The sequence below is a fragment of the Nyctibius grandis genome, chromosome 9 (genome assembly GCF_013368605.1).
Source record: "Nyctibius grandis isolate bNycGra1 chromosome 9, bNycGra1.pri, whole genome shotgun sequence".
In the NCBI taxonomy this organism is placed as follows: domain Eukaryota; kingdom Metazoa; phylum Chordata; class Aves; order Nyctibiiformes; family Nyctibiidae; genus Nyctibius; species Nyctibius grandis.
The window spans coordinates 10,682,612-10,703,711 of NC_090666.1; the positions used below are offsets into that span (position 1 = coordinate 10,682,612).

At 38.6% G+C, this 21,100-nt stretch overlaps 1 protein-coding gene across 1 annotated transcript in view; it reads left to right on the forward strand.

Moving 5' to 3' along the window:
• RAPH1 (Ras association (RalGDS/AF-6) and pleckstrin homology domains 1) overlaps positions 1 to 21,100 on the forward strand; it is a 101,518-nt gene that overhangs the window by 36,457 nt on the left and 43,961 nt on the right. Inside the window, 3 exon segments of the mRNA XM_068407740.1 lie at positions 2,512 to 2,631; positions 6,165 to 6,270; positions 7,151 to 7,668. Of these exon segments, the coding sequence (XP_068263841.1) occupies positions 2,512 to 2,631; positions 6,165 to 6,270; positions 7,151 to 7,668 (744 nt within the window).

A 21,100-nucleotide genomic window follows, 5' to 3' on the forward strand; every position in this document is an offset into this window, starting at 1 on the left:
TTGCTGACACAACAGTACTTTACTTGTAAAAGTTTTCTTTAGGCTGCTAATTCTGTCTTCAGAGTAACTGGAACTAAAGCAGCGTCTCTGACGCCAAGTTAAAATGGCTAAAGCAACAGTTTATGGGAAATTGAGAATGCTGGTTTCTTTCCACAGCTTAGATCCTCAGAAATATTAGTAAAAAGAACAACCTTCTCTCTTAATGAAAGGATGAGTTATGAACAGTGCCATAGAATGAATGCACTGCAAAACAAGTCCCCTCTAACTGTAGAGTATGTGGCAAAAACGGCTCGAAGAGGGAAAGGCTAGCAGTGTAAAGTATCTGTAAATACTGAGCTCTGCCTGGTTTATGTCACAATTTCCACTTATTTAATTTGCCAGTTCATAGTCCTATTCCCTAAGGCATGCTTTAATACCTTCCCTTAGCCTTCAAATAAAAATTTTTACTTCAAGTGTATCTAGACATTGAGAAATGCTGTCTTGTTGAATGCGAACACTGTTAGAGCAGTTTGACCACATCACCTGAAGTATAATGTGTTTTGTCTTGAACTTACAATATTTCTGGTCCATGTAAAAGCCTAAGGAGTAGTAAAGCAGAACTTTGGAGGGGCATAAAAGTGGAATCCAGCTTCTGTTTGTTTTACAGAAGTTCAGGCAGAGTATAAGTTGCTGCTACCCTGCTGTCTCCGTTTCTGTATGTGGGAGGGCTTTCAGCTGACATCATGGAGAGGAATCTTGCAGGGGGAGACGTGCCTGACTTACAGAACATAAAAACTGGTGCAGTCTTGGTGGAAGGATGCAGCCCTATTACATAAGCGTAGTGGCATTTTTTGGATTTCAGCATCACTCTTAGATTTTAGGAAGAGCTTCCTTCCCTTCCCTGGAGTGCTAGAAGTATTTAACAGGACTCAAAGCAAGTGTTGGAAGAAATGAGATTCAGATGGTGAATTTAATCTGTTCAGTGTTTGCTCAGTGCAGTGTGCCATGCCAGGTTATCTTTAATGTTATTGCCCCTTTAAAGGTAAGCAGCTGTATTGTGCTCTCCCACAAAAGTAAAATCTCAGTAGGAGACTGAAGTGGCTTTGCCTACAGCAACTGGATGGCAGTATCTTGCATTTGTGGGAGGCATTGGCATCTGCTGACCTCAGAATTGTAGGTCACCTCTAAAGTCTCCTGTTCCCTGATTATTTTATCAAGGTAAAGTGAAATGTAAGCAATATGTGAATAGAAGGAAAGGCTATTTTTAAATCATGGAGGTTTTTTACATGAAGTATTGTGATATAAAGTCAAAACCAGATTGAACAGTTTTTCTCTGACATCACCTTTATCATCTTTGGTAACATCTCTCATCGGTTCAACTCTGCAACACTGTGATGTCTTTTAGACCAAGATTTGTCTTTTCCTGAAGACTAGCATTTAGAAAGTTTGCTTTTAAACCTACAAAATGTAAACTGGTGCTTTCTGAAAGCTTTGTAGCAAATTACTGTGTAGGCCATGACTTGACCAAATCAAACCAAGCTGTATACCACACCATTAATTTTTTGTGTAGTTCTTGGTGGAGATCTGTTCTCATGTCTCTCTGGACATTCTATAGCACACCTTTAGGATTTACTCTTCGGTAGTGTCTGATCGGTCTAAAATTGTTGCCTATGTCATTTTCCCCACAGGTATGTAAATTGTCATTCTGAACCAGATCCTGGGTTTAACAGCATGGATGTACCCAGGAAGGCATGTGTGTCTTATAAGGGGCTTGGAGGACATGTTTGGGGAAAAGAATAGAGGCTTGTTTAACAAAAGATTAATTTCCTCTGAGGTGATAACAGTTAACCTTTGGAGAACGTTAAGTCTTTATCTTGGGTCAGTCAAATTTGTTGAATGAAGAAGGGTCTGAGAGCTGTAATGGTGACTCTTTGCTTCCAGGGAGGAGTTTCTTTGTTGGGTAAAAATTGCGCAGTATCACTGAAGTGATCTGGACAGTGTCCAAGATTTAAACTGTCTCATGGGATGTATTGCTGGCATTCTCTGGTGCCTGTTTAAGCATTTCTGTTTACAGATGTGTAGAGTCAGCTATTTGCAGTGCAGTGAGACTGCACTTCCTGTGGGTTGAATGGTGTTGCTTAACTGTGGTCAGCTGAATTCCTTGGACAAGAGTTGAATTTTTGTGATGTAAATTCAATAGACTTTGCCAACAATAGCTGGCGATGAATGCACGTGCAAGGCTAGCACGAAATAATTTCTCATGGTGTATTGAATATTGTGGACTCTATTCTTCATCTTTTTCTGCATGGTTCTGACAAAGGTGAACTGCAAGAATGGCTTTGTAATCCACTGCAGCTTTCTCACTAACTCTTTACTTGTGAGAGGATAATAAACTGAATGTATGTAATTTTTTCAAAGCTTATGGACAGACATGTGCTCTGACTTCAGAACACTTTTTCAGAAACTTAGTAGCTGACACCAATTTTCTTAGATACTGATACAATTTGAGTATCAAACTTTTATTTTTTTCAGATGGAGCAGTTATCAGATGAAGAACTTGACCATGGTGCGGAAGAAGATAGTGATAAGGAAGATCAAGATCTGGACAAGATGTTTGGGGCCTGGCTGGGGGAACTGGACAAACTCACACAGGTTAGGGAGATTTCAATCATCTCATAGAATAATTCTTTATAAGTATTACATGTTTCTTTTCAGTTGGATGCTAACTACTTGGCCACTGGCACTTGCAGCAAGGTAGACTGTAGCATGTGACCAGCTCACTACTCTTCAAAGGTTTCTAAATTGACTTGTTTTCCCCATCTCAAAGTTATTAAATTCACTTTTCCCAACGTGCTAGTTTGACCTTTCCCAAAGGGTATGATTCCTTCTGACAGCTATGGAATTGGTATTTTGTCCTCATGTGTAGAGAGAAACACTGACTTTAGCTGGCTAGAGGGTAGGCTGTATCTCCAAACATATGGTTGGACATTGTCCAGCTATGACAGCATTTATTTGTTGCACCTGAACAGCAATAAAGAACAAGAAATTGTGAATGTTGCCGCTGATGACATGGTAAGGTGCCCTGATGCACCCTGGAGGACTCACCATTATTCCAGAGTATTCTTCCTGCATCAGAGAGGCAGCTGATGGGACATCTTCTTTTGGCACTTCCTTTTTTCTAGTGCTTTTCCTTTTCTTCACAAGCAGATCTTGCATTTTGCATGGTATGTCAGACTCCTGGGGTGACAGGCCATTGCTCTGTGGCTGCCTGCTATGTTTTTTTCAGCCATGTGGGCTGACCCTCCCGAATAACATAATTTGTCTTCTTCCTCTTTGTCACATAGACGTAAGCAAAGGTATGATACCTCAAGTTTCAGTAAGCTAGCGAAGAGGCAGCTTTTCTCATCTTCATCTTACCCAAAGCCTGAAGGAAAATTGAGCAAATCATATGACAGCATTTCAAATTCAGGCTCATCTCTGTTATCTTCTGGTTAAATCTTTGCCTGCAAGATCTAAATGTAGATAGCACTCAAGGGGAGAATGATTTTTTTTTTTTTTTTTTTTTTTTTTTTACCCCTGAACTTGTGCATGCAGGTCAATAAAGAGTCCTGCCTTTTGAGATGAATGGAAGACAGTGTGAAATAAATCTGTATATTGTAATTCTTGTTGTTTTGGTTTTTTTTTAACTTCCTGTGAAGAATTTTTAATGGTAAGTGGAAGCCATTTTGAAGGCATGGGTTCTGTAAATTACCTCAAGTGAGGATCTTCATAGAGGAGCATAATGGGTAACTGGTCTTAGACCTTTTGTTCTCTGCTTTATTTTTTTCAGGTATGAGCAGCCTAGAAATACAAGCATACTTTACTTGGGGCTTACAGCTACACTATTGACATACAGACTTTATGGTGATGTCTCAATTTGTGTGTTAATCCATGCAAAATTCTTAAAATCTACTAACAGGTAGTTAAGGGGAAGACCCACAGTATTTGTTTCTCACTTTCACGTTGCTGTACAACACAATCTGCAGCACAGCCTGACAGTTGCCCTTGTATCTTTTGTGACTACTGAGAAATGACATTTCCCCCAAAACTTTGAATGACCTTGTTTTGTATAAACAAGTTAATGCAGTTAGTTGTGTTTCAGTTTGTTTGTTTGGAAAGTGATTGTGTCTTGATGCAGCTGTCCCAATACATTTCCAATAAAGGGAGGTGATTAGAGCTCGTGAGCTCCAAAGTGCATTCTCCTGTAGCATTTGTTATTTATCAGCTGGACTCTAAGAGCAGTAGGGGGAAAGGTTTTTTGTCCCTGAGTTCCTTGAACTTTAACTTCCTTTTTAGATTTCCTAAATGTTTATTTTGGCGGGATTGAAAGTGAGACCCAGATTCCTTTCCAGATAGAAGTGCTTTTTAAAAAAAACTGTAATTAAGATGCCCACGAGATCATTTGAATTCACTTTGCCCTCTTTAACTGTTGGTCTAATAAAAGCATTATAAAATGTAGTCACAGAATTTGCAGCATGTGTGAGCAGTGTTTGGCACAGATGCAGAGTGCATTAACACTTACCATGCTCTAGTTATCCTGCTCTATGGTGCAGGTTAAATGAAGGAAATCTTACCTTGCTTCTCGTGGTCATTCAGAACTAAGCTTTTGGTGCTGTTGCAGTTTTCAGCAGTTCTCCAAACTGCTAGTTTAGTATCATAGTGTGTTATGGAGAATGTGCTCTGATAATAGTGAGAGCACATCACGTGGGTTTCCAAGGATGTGAAATAACTTAATTATTATTAAAATCAGAAAAACTCATTTTAGATACTTTTAACCAGAATATATTTGCTTTACAGGAAATCTTTTGTGGCAGTCTGTGGGTTCAGTCTGAAGGAATGAGCCCTAACTTGCCTCTTCTGTCTCTAGTTTCACTGCTGCCACTAGGGTTATAAAAAGATCCTTTTTTTATTTTTTTTTTCTTTTCAGCTATTCTGTGTGGGACAATATGTAAGCTGCATCAGAGGTACTAGAGGTGAGGTATTTTCCACCTGATGGAAGACAGGACTGCATCACTGGCTTCTCCTCATTAAGTGATGATTGACTTCGCAATAAAGTGTTTTGTTTTGTTTTGTTTTTTTAAGTTCAAGCAAAACTGAGGAGAGAAGGGAGTTCAGCAAAAATAAATATTAGGGAAAAGAATAGGGCATCTGATTTTTAACAAAGGCTTGAGTAAAGATGTAGAAAATGGAAATAAAAAGCTTAGGTGAGAAACTTTGTTCTGTTGGAGCTAGAAGATGCTTTTGTTTCAGGCAAGCCTATCTTCAGAAAAACTTTATCAGTACAAGCATTGCTTAAATTCAGACCCTCTGCAGGCCTGTCGAGCCTCAGCAACAGCAAGAGCTAGATTCCCCCGTAACACTTGTCACTCCAGAGGCAGCAGCTCCGGACCCTGTCATGCACCTCTTGGGACACCCGCTGGATCATAGGGCCCTACTGCTTGCTACTTAAAAAAATGCTGGTATTTATTATAATATTATGCCTATATTAGCCTTCATAGCAACAATTCAATGTATTGGGTAGAAAGATGTCTTCTTTTCTTAACCTGTATTAGTTTTTCTGAAAAAAATTTATCCTACATAAACTGGCTGAGATTTGCTTTTCACAATTTAACATTTTTTGCAGGAAAGGCTTATTGAGAAAAGTGTCTTAATTTAGCCAATTTAAAATCCCTTTTAATAAAATAGAATTCTTTGTTGAATGCTTTTGTATACTTATGCCATGATTAGTCTCAGAAGCTAGTGATGCATTTGTTAGAGAAGGTGCCACAGTTTGAATGTGTTTAGATACTTGAGCGATTTGCTGCAGAGCTGTTACAGGTAAGCCAGCTGTCTGTGTTTCAAAATGAGCTAGTATGTAACACCACTTAAAAATGCATTTGGAACATACTTCCGTCCTTTTGATTCTGAGAAAACCAGAATGTGTTTAATATCTTTTGTCCATTGAATATCTGAAGCTAAATCTGTGTGGTATGGTGACATGTTTTCAGTCTAAAGCCTAAATAAGAGATTTTTTTTTTTATATGCCAGGAGTTTTTGGAAAATTTCCTGTAGAGAAAATTAATTTTCATTCATCTTGAAGATTTGCTTGTCCAGTTCCTTGTCAAAATTTATTCTGACCTTTTTTTTTTTTTTTTTGTCTTTTTCAGAGTTTAGATACAGACAAGCCTGTGGCACCAGTGAAGAGATCACCTCTCCGTCAGGAAACCAATCTTGCCAACTTCTCATATCGCTTCTCCATGTACAATTTGAATGGTTTGTTAAATTATTTACTCTCTCAAATATTAATTTGGGAAAAAAAAACCTGTTCCAGCTATAAATGAGAACATTGTAAAATATAAGAGTATTTAAATACACTTCTAGCTGAAGTGAGAATGCGTTTGCTGAAGGCATTGCTTTCTGATGGCACAGCATTTTGAGTATCCTAAAGCAGTATCTTTTACAGCACCTAGTAATCTGAGAATTGTAGTCTAGTGTTTGTACAGAAATACATGTTCTGGGATCTGGTCTCATGAAAGAATGAACTGATGTGTATCTGTTAAATGGAAAGAAAGAGCGTCTTGCTTCATGGGACAGGATGCAGGAATATAGCTGCAGAATGCTTTCACATTAAACAAAGATAATGTTTTTCCTTGTCTTAAAATAGCTTCCCCTGGTTGTAGTACAGGAAGCCTTAATTTAAAGGCTTGAGTATGTGTATAGTATTCTGTGGGCTTTTGTAAAGCAGTGTCACATACCTTGCATTGCTGTAGCATAAAATGCTTAGCAAAAGACCTACGCTTTTTGAAAAGTTGAGGCATGATATTGTATAAATGTATTTTTAGATTCTGTTCACAGGACAGGAGTTTAAACTTTTCAAATGTAATCTGAACACTCATAGATTTCTTCTGTTGGCAAATGTATTTAACCTAAATAGTTTTGTTCTTTCTTAATTGCTCTTAGACAGATCAAGAGTAGTAGTGCAAATAAATTTCTGGTTAGCAGTGAGCAGAGATTTTTGCAATAAAGATGGGAAAAGAAAATACAGCTTCCTTTGCTCCCTTACCCTAACTGTTAAATTTGGTAACACAAAGTGAAGAGTTCCCCAGACAAATGAAGTAACTCTGCACATACTGAAAACTTTTGTTTGTTGCAGAAGCCCTGAATCAGGGGGAGACTGTGGATCTAGATGCTCTCATGGCTGATCTCTGTTCCATAGAGCAGGAGCTCAGCAGCATTGGGTCTCATTCAGCAAACAATGCTGCAGTGAAACGCCTTGCCACAGAATCCAAAGCTCAGAAACCACCTGCTAGCCGACCTTCTGCTAAGCATGGCAGCATGAAAGGATTATCTTCCTCATCTGGTAAGGTGACTAAACCATCACATGCCAACGTATCTTTGGATGACATCACTGCACAGTTAGAGAAGGCCTCTTTGAGCATGGATGAGGCAGCCCAACAGTCTGTTGCAGAAGACACCAAACCAGTAGTTACTGCTCAGCACAGGAGGACAGCATCTGCTGGCACAGTGAGTGATGCTGAGGTGCGCTCTATCAGTAACTCCTCCCGCTCCAGCATAACCTCTGCAGCTTCCAGCATGGACTCCTTGGATATCGATAAGGTGACGAGACCTCAGGAACTGGACTTGACATCACAAGGGCAACCGATCAGTGAGGTAGTGTCATTAATTCAAGATTTTGGTTCGGTTTGGCTTTTTTTTTCCTTCAAGCTATTCCCCCTTCCCTGCTCCCATGCTGACATTCCTAGCTAAACATCTTCAGTGAAGTGGGGTTGATTAAAGATTAAGATTGCTTTTGCGTGGACTGCACATGCTGTGGCTACTTCTTTCTCTGTTTTTGTTTCTGTCTGCAAGGAATCTTTTTAAAGAATATGTACTTCCTTTTTTTTTTTTTTTTTAAAGGGCTTTCCCCATCTCTTCATCCTCCTAACCCAGTCATGGATTTTAATGTTTTATAGTTAATGTTTTTATTCTTAGTAAGTCTCATATATTGCTTTTAATTTAAATCTGAGGAGCGCACAGCTGTGGAAAAAAGAAAGTACAACTGACAAGACTACATTGCTGTTACAGTACAGTTAATACCTGAAACACATGGAGCAATTTGAGTGCCTATCTGGAGCGATATTATACCAGTAATTTGCTGCTACTTAATACTTAAACACAGAAAAAAACTGGGCTGGGGTACAGCAATAGCAGATGTTCATTTGGGATTTTGGTGCCTCGGTGTTGCTTAATCAGAGAGGAAACTTTTCGGTAAAAACACAGCCAGTTTGGGGAATGTTGAAAGTGCTGGTGACTTGTGTTAGGAAATGGGGAAAATGTTCCAATGAATTTAGAGAACTTAAACTAGAAGCTGTCTTGTAGAAATATTCTCTGAAACAGAAATTTGGCCTGTTCAAAAGTCAGTTGTACTAATCTGCATGTCCTCCTTTATAGGAGAAAACTGGAACAAGCTGAGTTTATTCTAATCAATAATTAGCACTAATTTGGATGAGCTGTACTGAAGGCATGCCTCTACCCATCTGCAGCAAATGTTCATCTGATGGGAAGAGTGAATGATGCAGGCTTGTCAGTCTAATTATCAACTCATCAAGGTCACACTTAGATTTAAATCTTTATTTGAAATGGTGAGAAATGAATGAGTGACAGTTTAGGTAAACTTCCTTTTTCTGTAAAAAGTTGGTGTTCACTATATTTTTATTGGAGATTCATATTGAGTGAAGCAAACCAGAGGTAAATAGAAATGTGCCCTTTTCTCTTTGGAAAGTCAAAATGCAAACCTTTGCATTATTGCTGTAGGCCTAAGTGTTGGAGCCAGCCTATGACAATCATTGATTATATTGTTTGTTTGTCAGTCATTTTCTTTCTGTGGTATGACAAGGCTTATTTTTGGTTTTTTTGGATCTCTGACTGTTATTCATGCTGATACCTCTTTTTTTTTTATGTAGGACGTTAGACAGTATTTCATTTTTGTCTCTCCTTAGGCTGAAAAGATTATTTACTTGAATGAATTGCTTCTGTAACTTGCATAGCACAAGAAAAACTTGAATTTTGCATTTCTTAATTTTTAAAAGTGCAGGATGTTTTCTGCAGTTGTTTTTGCAGGTCTCCCTCTAGATCTCTGCCTTTCTTGCTTCAGGAGTGATATGCTTGAGGCATCAGTAAGATTGCCATTCTTGTCTCCCAGATTTTCCAGTTTTTGCATGGTGTGAGTAATCAACAAACCACCTGCTGCACTTAAGTAGCTTAATATTGGTGAATCAAGAGACAGAGGTCAAGCAGTTGCTTTGTCTTCACAGGAAGCTAATCTATATTGCTGCAAGTGTTGCAGTTGCTTTCTCAGTTGCTTTCTGAGCTCTTAGCCACTGACTGCAAAGCTCAAAATCACCCCCAAAAGCTTTTCTCACAAAGACATGAGAGCTGCCTTTGTAAACCTGGTGATTGCTTCTCATACAAATGTGGCTATTGTTTCTCTGCCCAGATAAGTTGATAAGAATGATTCCTTTGAAGGAGGTAACCAGAAAGTGTTGGTAATTTGATAGACAAATTCTGCTGTCCTCTTGAGAGCAGAACCTCTACACTCATTAACAGTGCTGCTTGGTTTTTGCTCTGTCCTTTTTAATTTCAGTAGCCTGAGGAAGATGTTCAACTCTGAGAAATTTTCCCCAAGTTCATAGAATTGGCATTCAACTATTCAGTATTAAAACTGCTATGTAATAGGGTGGGACTTTTTACTGTGAAGCAGCTTCTTTTTTCTCATCACTGGTGAATGGAAAAGGGGAAAATCACATTTGTTTGGAGTTTGTGACAGAATCTATGGTAGTGTTTCTTAAATGAAATTCACTTTATCAATGGGCAGAAAGCCAAGGATTCTTTGGTAGAATCACTGGGTGCCAACAAAGGAAGTTTTCCTTTTTCATTCATTTAGTGCCTGAAGACTGCTGTTTAGGTGTTTATTAATCTGGCTAGGTTGTGAACCAAAACACATTTTCCTAGTAGGGCTGAATTCTGCCCTCCTGCCCACACAGTTGACTCGATGGTGCTGTTTCTAACAGAGGACATCTCTCTGAGGAAGTAGCCTTTGAAAAAAAAGACCTAGTGCCCGTGTAGGAAAAAAAACAGTTTTTATGCAGGAAGAGGAGAGGCTATTACTTCATGGCCATAGCATATTTGTTTTGAGATTTGTCATTCGCACATAGTCCTTCAAGTTAGCTCTTTTCTTATTGCCTGTCTTCCTTGAGACTGTAGTTCAGCTGACCTTTAAAATTTTTCTTTGCTGCTATGGCTCTTACGAAAGAGGTCAGTGACTTGGCAGATCTGCCCTTTTGACCGATCCTTTCTGTCCTTTCCAGGCAGTACAGGTACTCTAAAAAGTCATCCTTTCTCCCGCAACTTAATGTTGTGCTCTTCCTCTTGCGATTCCAATAAAACTAAGTAAAATGGAAGACTCTCTTGATAGGAGGAAATGCTTGTCTGAAAAGGGAAATTAAGCTTGGCAGTTATTAAGTTCAGTATTCTATCTTAAGTAATTCTGCTGTATATTTAAGAGCTCTCTGACCTGGAAATGTAGGGAAATCCTGTGAAAGAACTGCCATGCACTGGCCTGCTGAAGGTATGTATAGTCTAGTATGCTTTCTGACTGATAAAAGTGACAAATGTTATGGAAAGAGGCTGCAATTCCACAACTACCAAAATGGGAGGATATGAATTCCCTTTCCTCTTTTCCTTTCTTCCTTCTCCAGAGCTGTTGTTTACTTGTCCCAGCTTTGGCACTTACTGGTACTTAACACAACAAAACTTACCACTTTTATTCTGGGGCTCATTCTGTGTTATTTGGGTGAATTGCATAGGCTCAGAGGAGTCTGATGTGTGCTGATGCTCAGTAGGAGGATTGTAGCCAAGAGCTGGAGGCTGGAAGGGAGAGAAGGAGTACACCCATTGGTGGTAATGGATTATTCAAATCTTTTTGCCTGAGCAATTGGACAGGCACCTTAGAGTCGTCGTCTGCCTCTTCCTCCTAGCAGTCTGTGCTGTAGGAACTTCCTGGGGTTGAAGGTACATCAGCATCATGACAGCTGATAACTCTTGGTGATCCTATTGACCAGGAGCATCCTTGTTGTTCTCATTATGAATTTGTCTGTATGCCATTTTCAGTAGAGTTGACTGGAATTCTCTGGGTTGTCTAAAATCATGGTTTTATTAGTTGTTGTCATGATTTGTTTCATTTTCTCCCTTTCATAACAATTCTTAACACTATCTCTTCGGATGCTGTGAGCATTAATGTCTTTAAAGACTATTGCTTTGTAGTCTCAAGATCTCGTCTTGGTGGTACTAAGTGTTGTTTGTCTGCAGTTATGTTCTTCAGTCTCCTCTAAGCATTGCTGAATAAGAAAAGTTATTTCCACCCCACCCCAACCCCTGGTAATTTTTGCTAAATTGAAATTTGTCTTTCACAAAATTATTTCCCAAATCCTTGCTTGAACTGTGTTCCTCCTTAAATTGGTATGTTGTGTTTTGTCTTCTGTGGTTTTAGTTGTGTAATGGGTGGCATACACTTTAAATCTTGGTTTCTGCTTGTGGGATACTTTACTTAAATGTAGACCGAATGAGTGATGTAATAGCATGAGTTAAAGGTAAGGGAAGTGATGGCGGTATGACTAACTTGTCCCCTCCACCCACCCATATTATCTTTTTCCTTCTTCCTTTGGTTCCTCCACCACCAAGAAATTGTCTCTATTTTCAGTAAACTGTGCTAGAGCAACAGGAGAAGAAAGTAGTGGGGAGAGAATAGAGAACTGTGTTAATCATGCTTACGTTGCTAGTTATGTCTGATGGGTGAAAGGGTCCATTCATGGACAGTCATTGTTACTGTACTGCATATACTCAGTGAAGAGGCTGCAGATAAGTTTGGTGTCTGCCATCTGGTCTGGCACAGTACAGCATCTCCCCCCCTTCCAACACAATGGAGTTCTTTATGTCCGTAACCAGTTTGCACAGCTGAGAGGTTCTGACTTGCGTACGAAGACAATGCATAATTTAGCAGTTGGTGAAGCTACCTGATTTTTTTTTTTTTTAAGCTTTTACTTAAATTCATTGCAGTTTTAGACTTGAGGTATAAGAGGTCAAAATCATGACAGGGGACTGCCTTAAAACTACAGGGTCTTTGCTGCACTTGGCAGAGGAGGCAGCAGTGTAGAGTAAACATTAACGTTTCTTTCAGGGACAACAAGGGAGCTTTGAGGGCATGACAGTTAGTAATGGTTGTAATGTAAGCTCAGCACACATAGACAAATCTGTATTGGCTAATAAGTCCTGTGGGATAAAGTGGAAAACTTAGTGGGCATAAGGAAAGACAAAGTTTGTATTCCATAGCAATTTTGCCTTGGTTCTTGTACGGGCATATGGCCACTAAAATAATACTTGCTACACAGTGGCATAACGCAGGAGCTTTTCTACCCATTAAAGATTATTGTAGGTGGTTTTATGTGTGATTACTAAATGTTACATTGTATGAAGGTGCAGCTGACTGCTTCTGTGTGCAGAGAAATCAACCCATAATATATATGGTCTTTGGTAGGAAACAGTGTCTTAAAATACAGTTGGATTGCTGAACCTCACATATTATTTGTAGGCGATTTAAAGAACAGTTGTGGTCTATTTTAGCTCTTAGAGAAATAGAGCATTATTGGCTCTTGTATTTTGGGAGCTTAAGGTTTGAGTAGTTTTCCTTCTGTGTTTTGTGTGGTTAACAGATGCGAAGTATGTTAGTCTCAGATTTGTGAGAGTAGTCACAGATATGCAACAAACAAGGCATGACAGATGTTTGTTTTGTGTTTCTTGTAAAGGCTCTTAAAAAATGAAATTAATTTCATTTTCTGCCAGTTCTATTAATTGTGCATATCTATCACCTTGAAGCATTACTTTGGCTTCCAATTTTGTTGGCATATGAAGGGTGAGCCGTCCAGTTTTCAAATGCTCTTGAATACATGTAAAATGACTCTTCACTTGCCAGATTTTTGGAGGCTTTCAAAACATCCTCTGAGATAAACATATCAGTTTATGAAATATAAACAATCCTTATGTGTTTTGGTAATCAAATGTGCTTGGCTATTCATCATGAAGTTTATGTATGAAATTAAAACAGTTTTTGTCATATGATGCACTAGAACTCAAAAATTACTAACACACTCTTCACAGTGCCTGCAAAACTAACACCTAAACTTTTTTTCATGTTATACTTACGGCATCTGCAAGGCAAATGATGGGAAGGGATTATTTTTTTTTTGTAAGAATTTTGAATTGGAATCCAAGGGAGATGTTCTAAAAGCTTAGATTACTGTACATGCGTGGGATGGTAGGTTTTAAAAATTGGGGTGTATTTAAAATAAGATTTAAAATAAGTGAAAGGAAATGAGAACTTAAACATTGTCCTTGTATTGGTAAATCTTGATTCTCTGATCAATGTATCTGACTTATTTCATAGCCATGAATTTAAAATTTACCCTGTAACTTTTTTCCACATAGGAGGTCACTAATTAAAGTGTAGCAGGAGCTGTAAAACATGTAAGCATATATTTATCTTCTGAGATTGCCTATCAACTTTGCCTCACACTGATGAATAAGCTTAAAAGTTCCCTCCCTGGAAGGAGAAGGAAAATGGACAGTATGATACATGTCTCGTTTGACACAGCTGACCGGCAAAGCTGGCATCAACTCAAAAATTAGTCATGGTATATTTTGTTACCTTAAGTATGAACACCAAAGGCACTGTATATGCCTAAATGCTGTTCTTTCTGGTTGTTCTGTGATGTTGGAGTCTTTTGTGGATGACCAACTGAATGGCTCAAACTCAGCTATCCCAAATGCATTTATCTGCAGTTAAAACTGCTTCTTCAGAAACTTTCCTGGTAGCCCCTTGCATGTGGCAGTAGTGAGATGACTGTCTTCAACAAAGTCATACTATATTGGTTAGAATTTGCCTGTGGTGTGCTTGGCCTTTCTTCCACTGTGTTCTTCTGGAGATACCAAACCAAAGCAAGATGGTTTCTGTTCTCCAGCTGTTCTGACATTTTAAGATGAAGGCACATAGTTCAAGGTTCATCAGCCTTCACTTTTCAGTTGCAGTAGACTCTTGCCTATTATAAGAAAAGAATGTGAGCTAGTGGCAGTGGTAGTCAGCTGAGCTGGTACCCTCTTAAAATGGTTAGACTTCCTGGTGTGTATGTACATGTGCTGTTTTGATCAGTAATGCTAACAGCTATTGCTGATGGAAGCTGTTTGCAGTCCAGTGACCTTCTGTATCGTTTTAGCTTCCCCTTCTGCCTCTCTATGTGCATTGATTAGAGAAATCGCTGTTATAGACTTCATCAGTTGCAGAAGACAATTTATTGGATGCTGTGTGAATAACCACATTTTAAAATAAATCTCGCCTCTTCCATGCCAGTTCCACAGCACTTTAGAAAATACTTGTCTTTATAATAGGATTTATTGAGAAAAATTATATCATCGATACAGACAAGCTAAGAAAATGGTTGTTCAGAGGCTGGAACTCTTACTAGATTCATCTGCAAGAGACAAAATACCATAGATATATAAACAAGTAAATCTAGGCAACTCTTGGAAGAAGCGGTCTTGGACCGAGCCACTAGACCTGAGTTGAGAATTGAGAATTCTTGCCTTATGATGTTACCAAATTTTGTCAAAAGCACTGCAGTTTCCGGTGAAGATATCGCTCTACAAGTTGTGATTAATTAATGGAGCTTTTAAAACAGCCAGTTTCTTTGTAGATACACCAGTCCGCTTAAAACCAAGACAAATTCCTTTACTTTTTCTGCAACATCTAATTTGATTAGGGAAGAGAAATACTACATCTGTAGGAAATTAGCAACAGATTACTTGTTTGTCCTTACTTCAGGTTGCCAAAAATCAAATTTGGAACAGATGACAAAAATTAAGAACACAGCAGCCCATTGTGGAACATTAAACTCTCTTAAGAGGAGAAAAGAATTTATGCAGTTTTCTTTAGTTGCATATACTTCTGACTTATAGGATGAAAAACAGGGTTTGTCAGGTTTGTGAATGACTTTGAACCCAAAATATGAGACTTCATGTTCTGAAGAAACAGCTGAGAATGGGCCTTTTAGCTGTGTCAGTTTTGCACATGCTGGTTAGTCTGTTACAGTATAATAAAAGTTGTCTGCAAATACAAAGAAAAACCTTCATTTTTAGTTAACCAAATTTACAGCCTTGGTTAGTTTCCTGTGTTGGACATTTACTAGTCTCATGTTTGTAAAAGTTACTCAAGATTTTAGACCAGCCACATCAGTGGTTTGCTTCATTTATGCAGGTTTAATTTTTTTTCATATGGCTTATCTGCTTTTAACCAAAAGGGTAGATTTGAGACTTTTAACTCCCCAGCTGTGTATACCCATTCTCTTCTAGTGATTGACTTTTGGATGATTTGATGTCTACAGTCATTTTTTTAGGACTGATTCATAGTTTATAAGTCAACAGACATATAGGCAAATGTTACTTAATACAGTTACTACTTAGTGTAAAAGGCAGCAGATTGAAACAAAACCAATTAAAGCTACGTGTACTTTTACTCTTTAGGTTTTGTTAGCTGCTTTGGTGTCTTGTTTTGTGTGTGTGCTGGTTTTGGCTGGCATAGAGTTAATTTTATTCATAGTAGCTAGTAGAGGGCTATGGTTTGGGTTTGTGCTGGAAACAGCGTTGATAACGCAGAGATTTTTTTGTTATTGCTGAGCAGCGCTTACACAGAGTCAAGGCCTTTTCTGCTTCTCACACCACCCCACCAGCAAGTAGGCTGGGGGTGCACAAGGAGTTGGGAGAGGACACAGCCAGGACAGCTGACCTCAACCGGCCACAGGGATGTCCCATACCATATGATGCCATGCTCAGCAATAAAAGCTGGGGGGAGAAGGAAGGGGGGGACGTTTGGAGTGATGGTGTTTGTCTTCCCAAGTAACTGTTAGCATGGTGGAGCCCGGCTTTCCTGGAGATGACTACGATGGGAAGTAGTGAATGAATTCTTGTTTTGCTTTGCTTGTGTGTGCATTTTTTCCTTTACCTATTACACTGTATCTCAACCCACGAGATTTCTGACTTTTACTCTTCAGATTCTCTCCCTTATCCCACCCGGGGGGGGAGTGAATGAGCACCTGCATGGTGCTTAGTTGCTGGCTGGGGTTAAACCACGACACTGTGCTGCAGGTAGAGCCCTTCACAAGATCAAGTATCTGATATTCTTTCTCTAACTAATGCAGTTACACATGAATTAGTCTTACTAAAGTTTGGGTGGGTTTTTTTCCTTCCTTCTTTCAGTCTTCCACTTAATACATCTCTTTAGACAGATCAGACAACCATTTTCTGTGAAATTATACTCCATTTTATTTATTTTTTCCTGTTACATTTTTTTCCTTTTGGGAAAATTCCACTGCTTGAAACCTCCTCCCTGTAGACAAACTTTATCTGGGATTTCATGATTGGTTTATACTAATTTAGGTCCATGCTACTGCTGAATTGGGCAGTCTTGCCCCATCTTGTATTGGCACTAATGTTTGTACAGCTGCCTAGTGATTTGGATCAGCTTGTGGTCTCCCTGAAAAATAATCCTTCTGAATTAGTTTTTCATTGATCCACTGGACCACATGGTCAAAATCACTGCTGTCCACACAAAAGAGATGTGAGAGCACATGGTTGGAGGAAGATAAGGACTGCCTCTTTCTTGTGGCAGTTTAGTCTTAAATTTCTTAAAACCAGTAGTGAAACTAAGCTTGAACAGAAATGTTTTTATTAGATTTTGCAATCTTTTCTGTCCTGTTGTGTCCCAAGGAACTTGTGTTCGACAGGGAAGCATCACAACCTGACCTGGGAGGTGCATGGACTAGCGAATAGTGCACCTCATGCACATGGTGCAGCAGTTTCTTAATTTGAAATGTCCACAGACATGTTTCTTAAATTGCAGCGATTTCCAATAGGTTTATACTGTAACTGTCAGAACTGGCATGAAGTTATAAGCATCCCTAATAGTTAAGAAATATTTACTGTAAATAAGTATCTTTTTTTTTTAGTCCTGATTGTTTTTTGGGTCTGATTTTTAAAATTGCAAAGTTGAACACTTAGAATTAGGAAATTCCAGTTGCCTGCAGTGAAATGGAGTTGCATGAGATCCAGGAGGAGGGTGGGCCACTTAGGAGCACAGAGTAATAGCTCCAGATTCTTACTTCCCATGTCTGGCTCCAATATGCTCTGCAGCAGCCAGGCATTGCAATTTAAAGGTGGCTGCTGTACTCTCCCACCGTGCACCCAAGCGTTCTCAAACTTGGCCAATCTTCTGTTTGAGGTTAGTAGTGTGCAGCCCAGTTGAAGGGCTGGGCAGTGCTCTGTGAGAGGATGCAGCCTTGAGTTTTTTTTAATTGTGGTGCTCCAGACTTCACTGGGACTTTATGGACCACAATTTTAATTTAAAGGCTTATGCTCAGACAAATGTGGGTAACTTCCCATGGGACAGCACAAAGCAAGTTTTTGAGGATGCCCTTGCCAATAATCTATTTCATGGTCAGACATGCAGAGGTCTTTAAAAACATCTGTATTTTAAATGAGATATACCTTCCGTTCCTCTCTTGGAAATACTTGGTCTAATGTGAATGACTAGTAATCATCCTATAACAGTAACCCATCTTGGAAAATTTCTGTCTTAGTGTTTATAGCTTGGCAAAATTTTTATAAGCAACTGAAAACTCATCTTGTATGTGGCAGTATCAGGTGGCTCTGTTATCTAAAGCTGCTACTTCAATTTCTAAGTGTCTATTTTCCTTTTCTGAGGTTTTTGTAAGAATAAACTGTAACCCCTTTTGCATCTGTCAAACCTTAACTGTGTAACTCTGTTACCAAAATTAACATACCTGAAACAAATACTTCTGTACCTTTGAAAGAAAAGGAGCAAGCATTGGATGACACACTGGAAATCTTAGGCACTCTGCTTTTTAAGTAACGTTATATACAATTTTGGATCCCTTAACAACTTCACACTAAGCAGCTTGTCGTTACCATGAGTATCTTGTCCTGAGCCACAAATGTCCGTCCCTGCCCCCTTGCTGAAGATTATGGAAAACCAGAAATACTTAATTTTCATTTCTTTTAAAGTGAATTACAGTATGAGGGTGCTCAGGGATCTAAAATAGTATGACTGGAAATTAGATAAATCTCTACTAAATGGACATTCTTCATATATGTACTTAGTAATTGTCACCAGAGTGTATTATGTTATTTACCAGTATGGAGGAACTGACATGGGAAGCAGATAAGCTTGTGTAAAGTGACAGTGTGACTTTTTCTGTTTGTAGTGTTTAGAGAATTTGACTCTCAGTTGTTGGCTTAGTGAGCAAGTGGTTGTGCAAAGAGAATGTTACCTGGGTTTATTTACTGATTTGTTTCAACAAAGGTAGAAAAAGTGTGTTGTGTGTGCCTGCAGATGTTTTACTGCAGTGCTTTTATCTGAGATTATGGACTATTTCCCATCTTACTGGGGTCAAAAACATACTTGTTACCCTATCTCCCTCTCCCTTCCCATACGAGAGAGCCTGAATCTCCTCTTGTCTTCAAGTCGTTGATCATTTGTCCATAAGAAATTTGGATGAGGGACACTGCAACTTCTTAATCTAGTTTTGTTGCCTTTACTTAAGTTAATTGTCATCACTGCTTCTTTCTTCCTCCTTCTGAGTGATAATAAAGCCTTTCTTTCTCCTCCCTCCCTTTCCCTTCTTTCCCTTTTCCATCCTTCCCTTCCCATTTTCCTACATTTTTACTGTTTCTATGGGACATTCCATCAATCAGTCCAAGCATCCCATTAACCTTCCAGAAGAGGAAGCTGAATTGACTCCTGTAAGTTATGACATGTTTATATGGCTTCTGTTTATGTCAATAGCTGTGTCAATTTGCCTGCAACACAAAAATCACATTAGAGACTTGAGTTTAATTCATTAGTATCCCAACAGTGCAGTGAGGTAACCATGTATGTATATCACTACAGTCAACCTTTTTAGTCTTAAGTTGATCATTGCATATTTTGTAGTTATTAATTGAGCAAGGCTACTTAAAAATACACTTAACTTTTTTTCTGAAGCTTGATTGCTCTTGGCAGTCATAGAATAGAATAGAATCATAGGATCATTTACGTTGGAAAAGACCTTTAAGATCATAGGGTCCAGCCGTTAACCTAACACTGCCAAGTCCACCACTAAACCATGTCCCTGAGCACCACATCTACACATCTTTTAAATACCTCCAGGGATGGTGACTCCACCACTTCCCTGGGCAGCCTGTTTCAATGCTTGACAACCCTTTCAGTGAAGAAATTTTTCCTAATATCCAATCTAAACCTCCCCTGGCACAATTTGAGGCCGTTTCCTCTCGTCCTGTCATTTGTTACTTGGGAAAAGAGACTGACAACCACCTTGTTACAACCACCTTTCAGGTAGTTGTAGAGCGCAATAAGATCTCCCCCCAGCCTCCTTTTCTGCAGCCTAAACAACCCCCTTTGCAAAGGAAAACGGATTTTTTTAATTAGATGTTAATCATTTTATATTGCGTGCTCTTATACATTCCATATGAGTACATAATCTCAAAGAGTTTGTGAAGAAAAATTTCAGTTCTCCTTTCCCATCTTTGTCCCCCTTTGGGACAAAATTACAAAAATTATGTTTAAACTGTTTTTTCATTCTTGAGTTCTCTTTTGAGAAGAGTGCATTTTAATTCTTTAAGATGGAGTCTAAAGAATTCAGCGTAGTGATGTAGTTGAAATGAAAGCTATAGTAGTTATCTTTTCAACAAAGTTTTGCAAGCTTGTAGCTCTCTATTGGATACTACTTACTCAGTTTCCCTCATTTTAGTTTGTTTCTTAGGGACAGAAGAGGGCTTTTAAAAATATTTTGTAGTGTTTCTCAACTGTCATATTAAATCGAGAATAGTGGCACAAGAGTGCCACCAGCTGGTTTAATTAGATGTGTGTGTTAATGTTAAATTGGTAGAGTTTTGCAAGAAATGTGGTAAGATATTTATGTACACAAGTCCTCAGTGTCTTGTCAATGTTTTTGCTTTTTTGGTTTTTGGTGGTTTTTTTATATGTACTGAGGTAAGTTATTCTGTTGTACGTACCTTGAGTGGATGATATCTTTGAACCTACAGATAATCTTGAACCGGAAAGGAGTTTTTCTGCTTAACCTATTTAAGGCCTTAGAACAATAAGATAAAATACCTTAGAAGATTGCCTGGTCATCTTTTTCTTACAGTTCCCACCCAGTTTTTGTTCGTTATTTGTAAATTGACAGTGTAAAGATCATATTTGGCACCTTTCATACTGTATTGTACTGTTTTTAAACCCTGCATGTACGTATTCTGAGTCTTTACTTTAAAATTAGAGGAATTAGATACAACTCTGTCTCATAGCGATGAGATTGAATCTTTCTAAATTTGTCTCACTTGTATACTAAGTGATAATCAGGTGTGTAACAAGAAAATAGATTGGTGTTTGATGTGAACGTGATTGTCAAGGTTTTGCAAAAATGTGCAAGTAGAATTGAAGAAATGATGCCATGTCTATACCTGTGAACTGATGCCATGCTACAGTTGCAAGGTGGGCTACGCAGCCTACGTCCTTTACAACCTAGCTAGACAGCTCAGTTTATCACATCTTCTAAAAACATCTTTACTTCTTAAAATCCACCTATCAGTTGCTGTCTGCAAAAAATAATTCTAATATGCTCAGTAATTCAGTGTTAGTTTAGAAATAATTTCAGGTGGTTTTTTTTTTTTTTAAACTGGCTTTCATCCTCAGACCTCAGAACCTCAAGAATTAAAACAGCCTACTGAACTTTTCATAAAGGAACGGGCAAGGATTATAGGGGAGAAAATCTTGAGCTTTTGGCCGTGTAGAGGATTACTTGTCATTTAGGATAGTGCAACCAATTATATTCTGAAAATCAAAAGGTATTTTAATTTTACTGGTAGTCCATCTGTTCTGTCACGTTTAGCAAACATATTTTGTAGATGTAGTGTTGGTGATGGG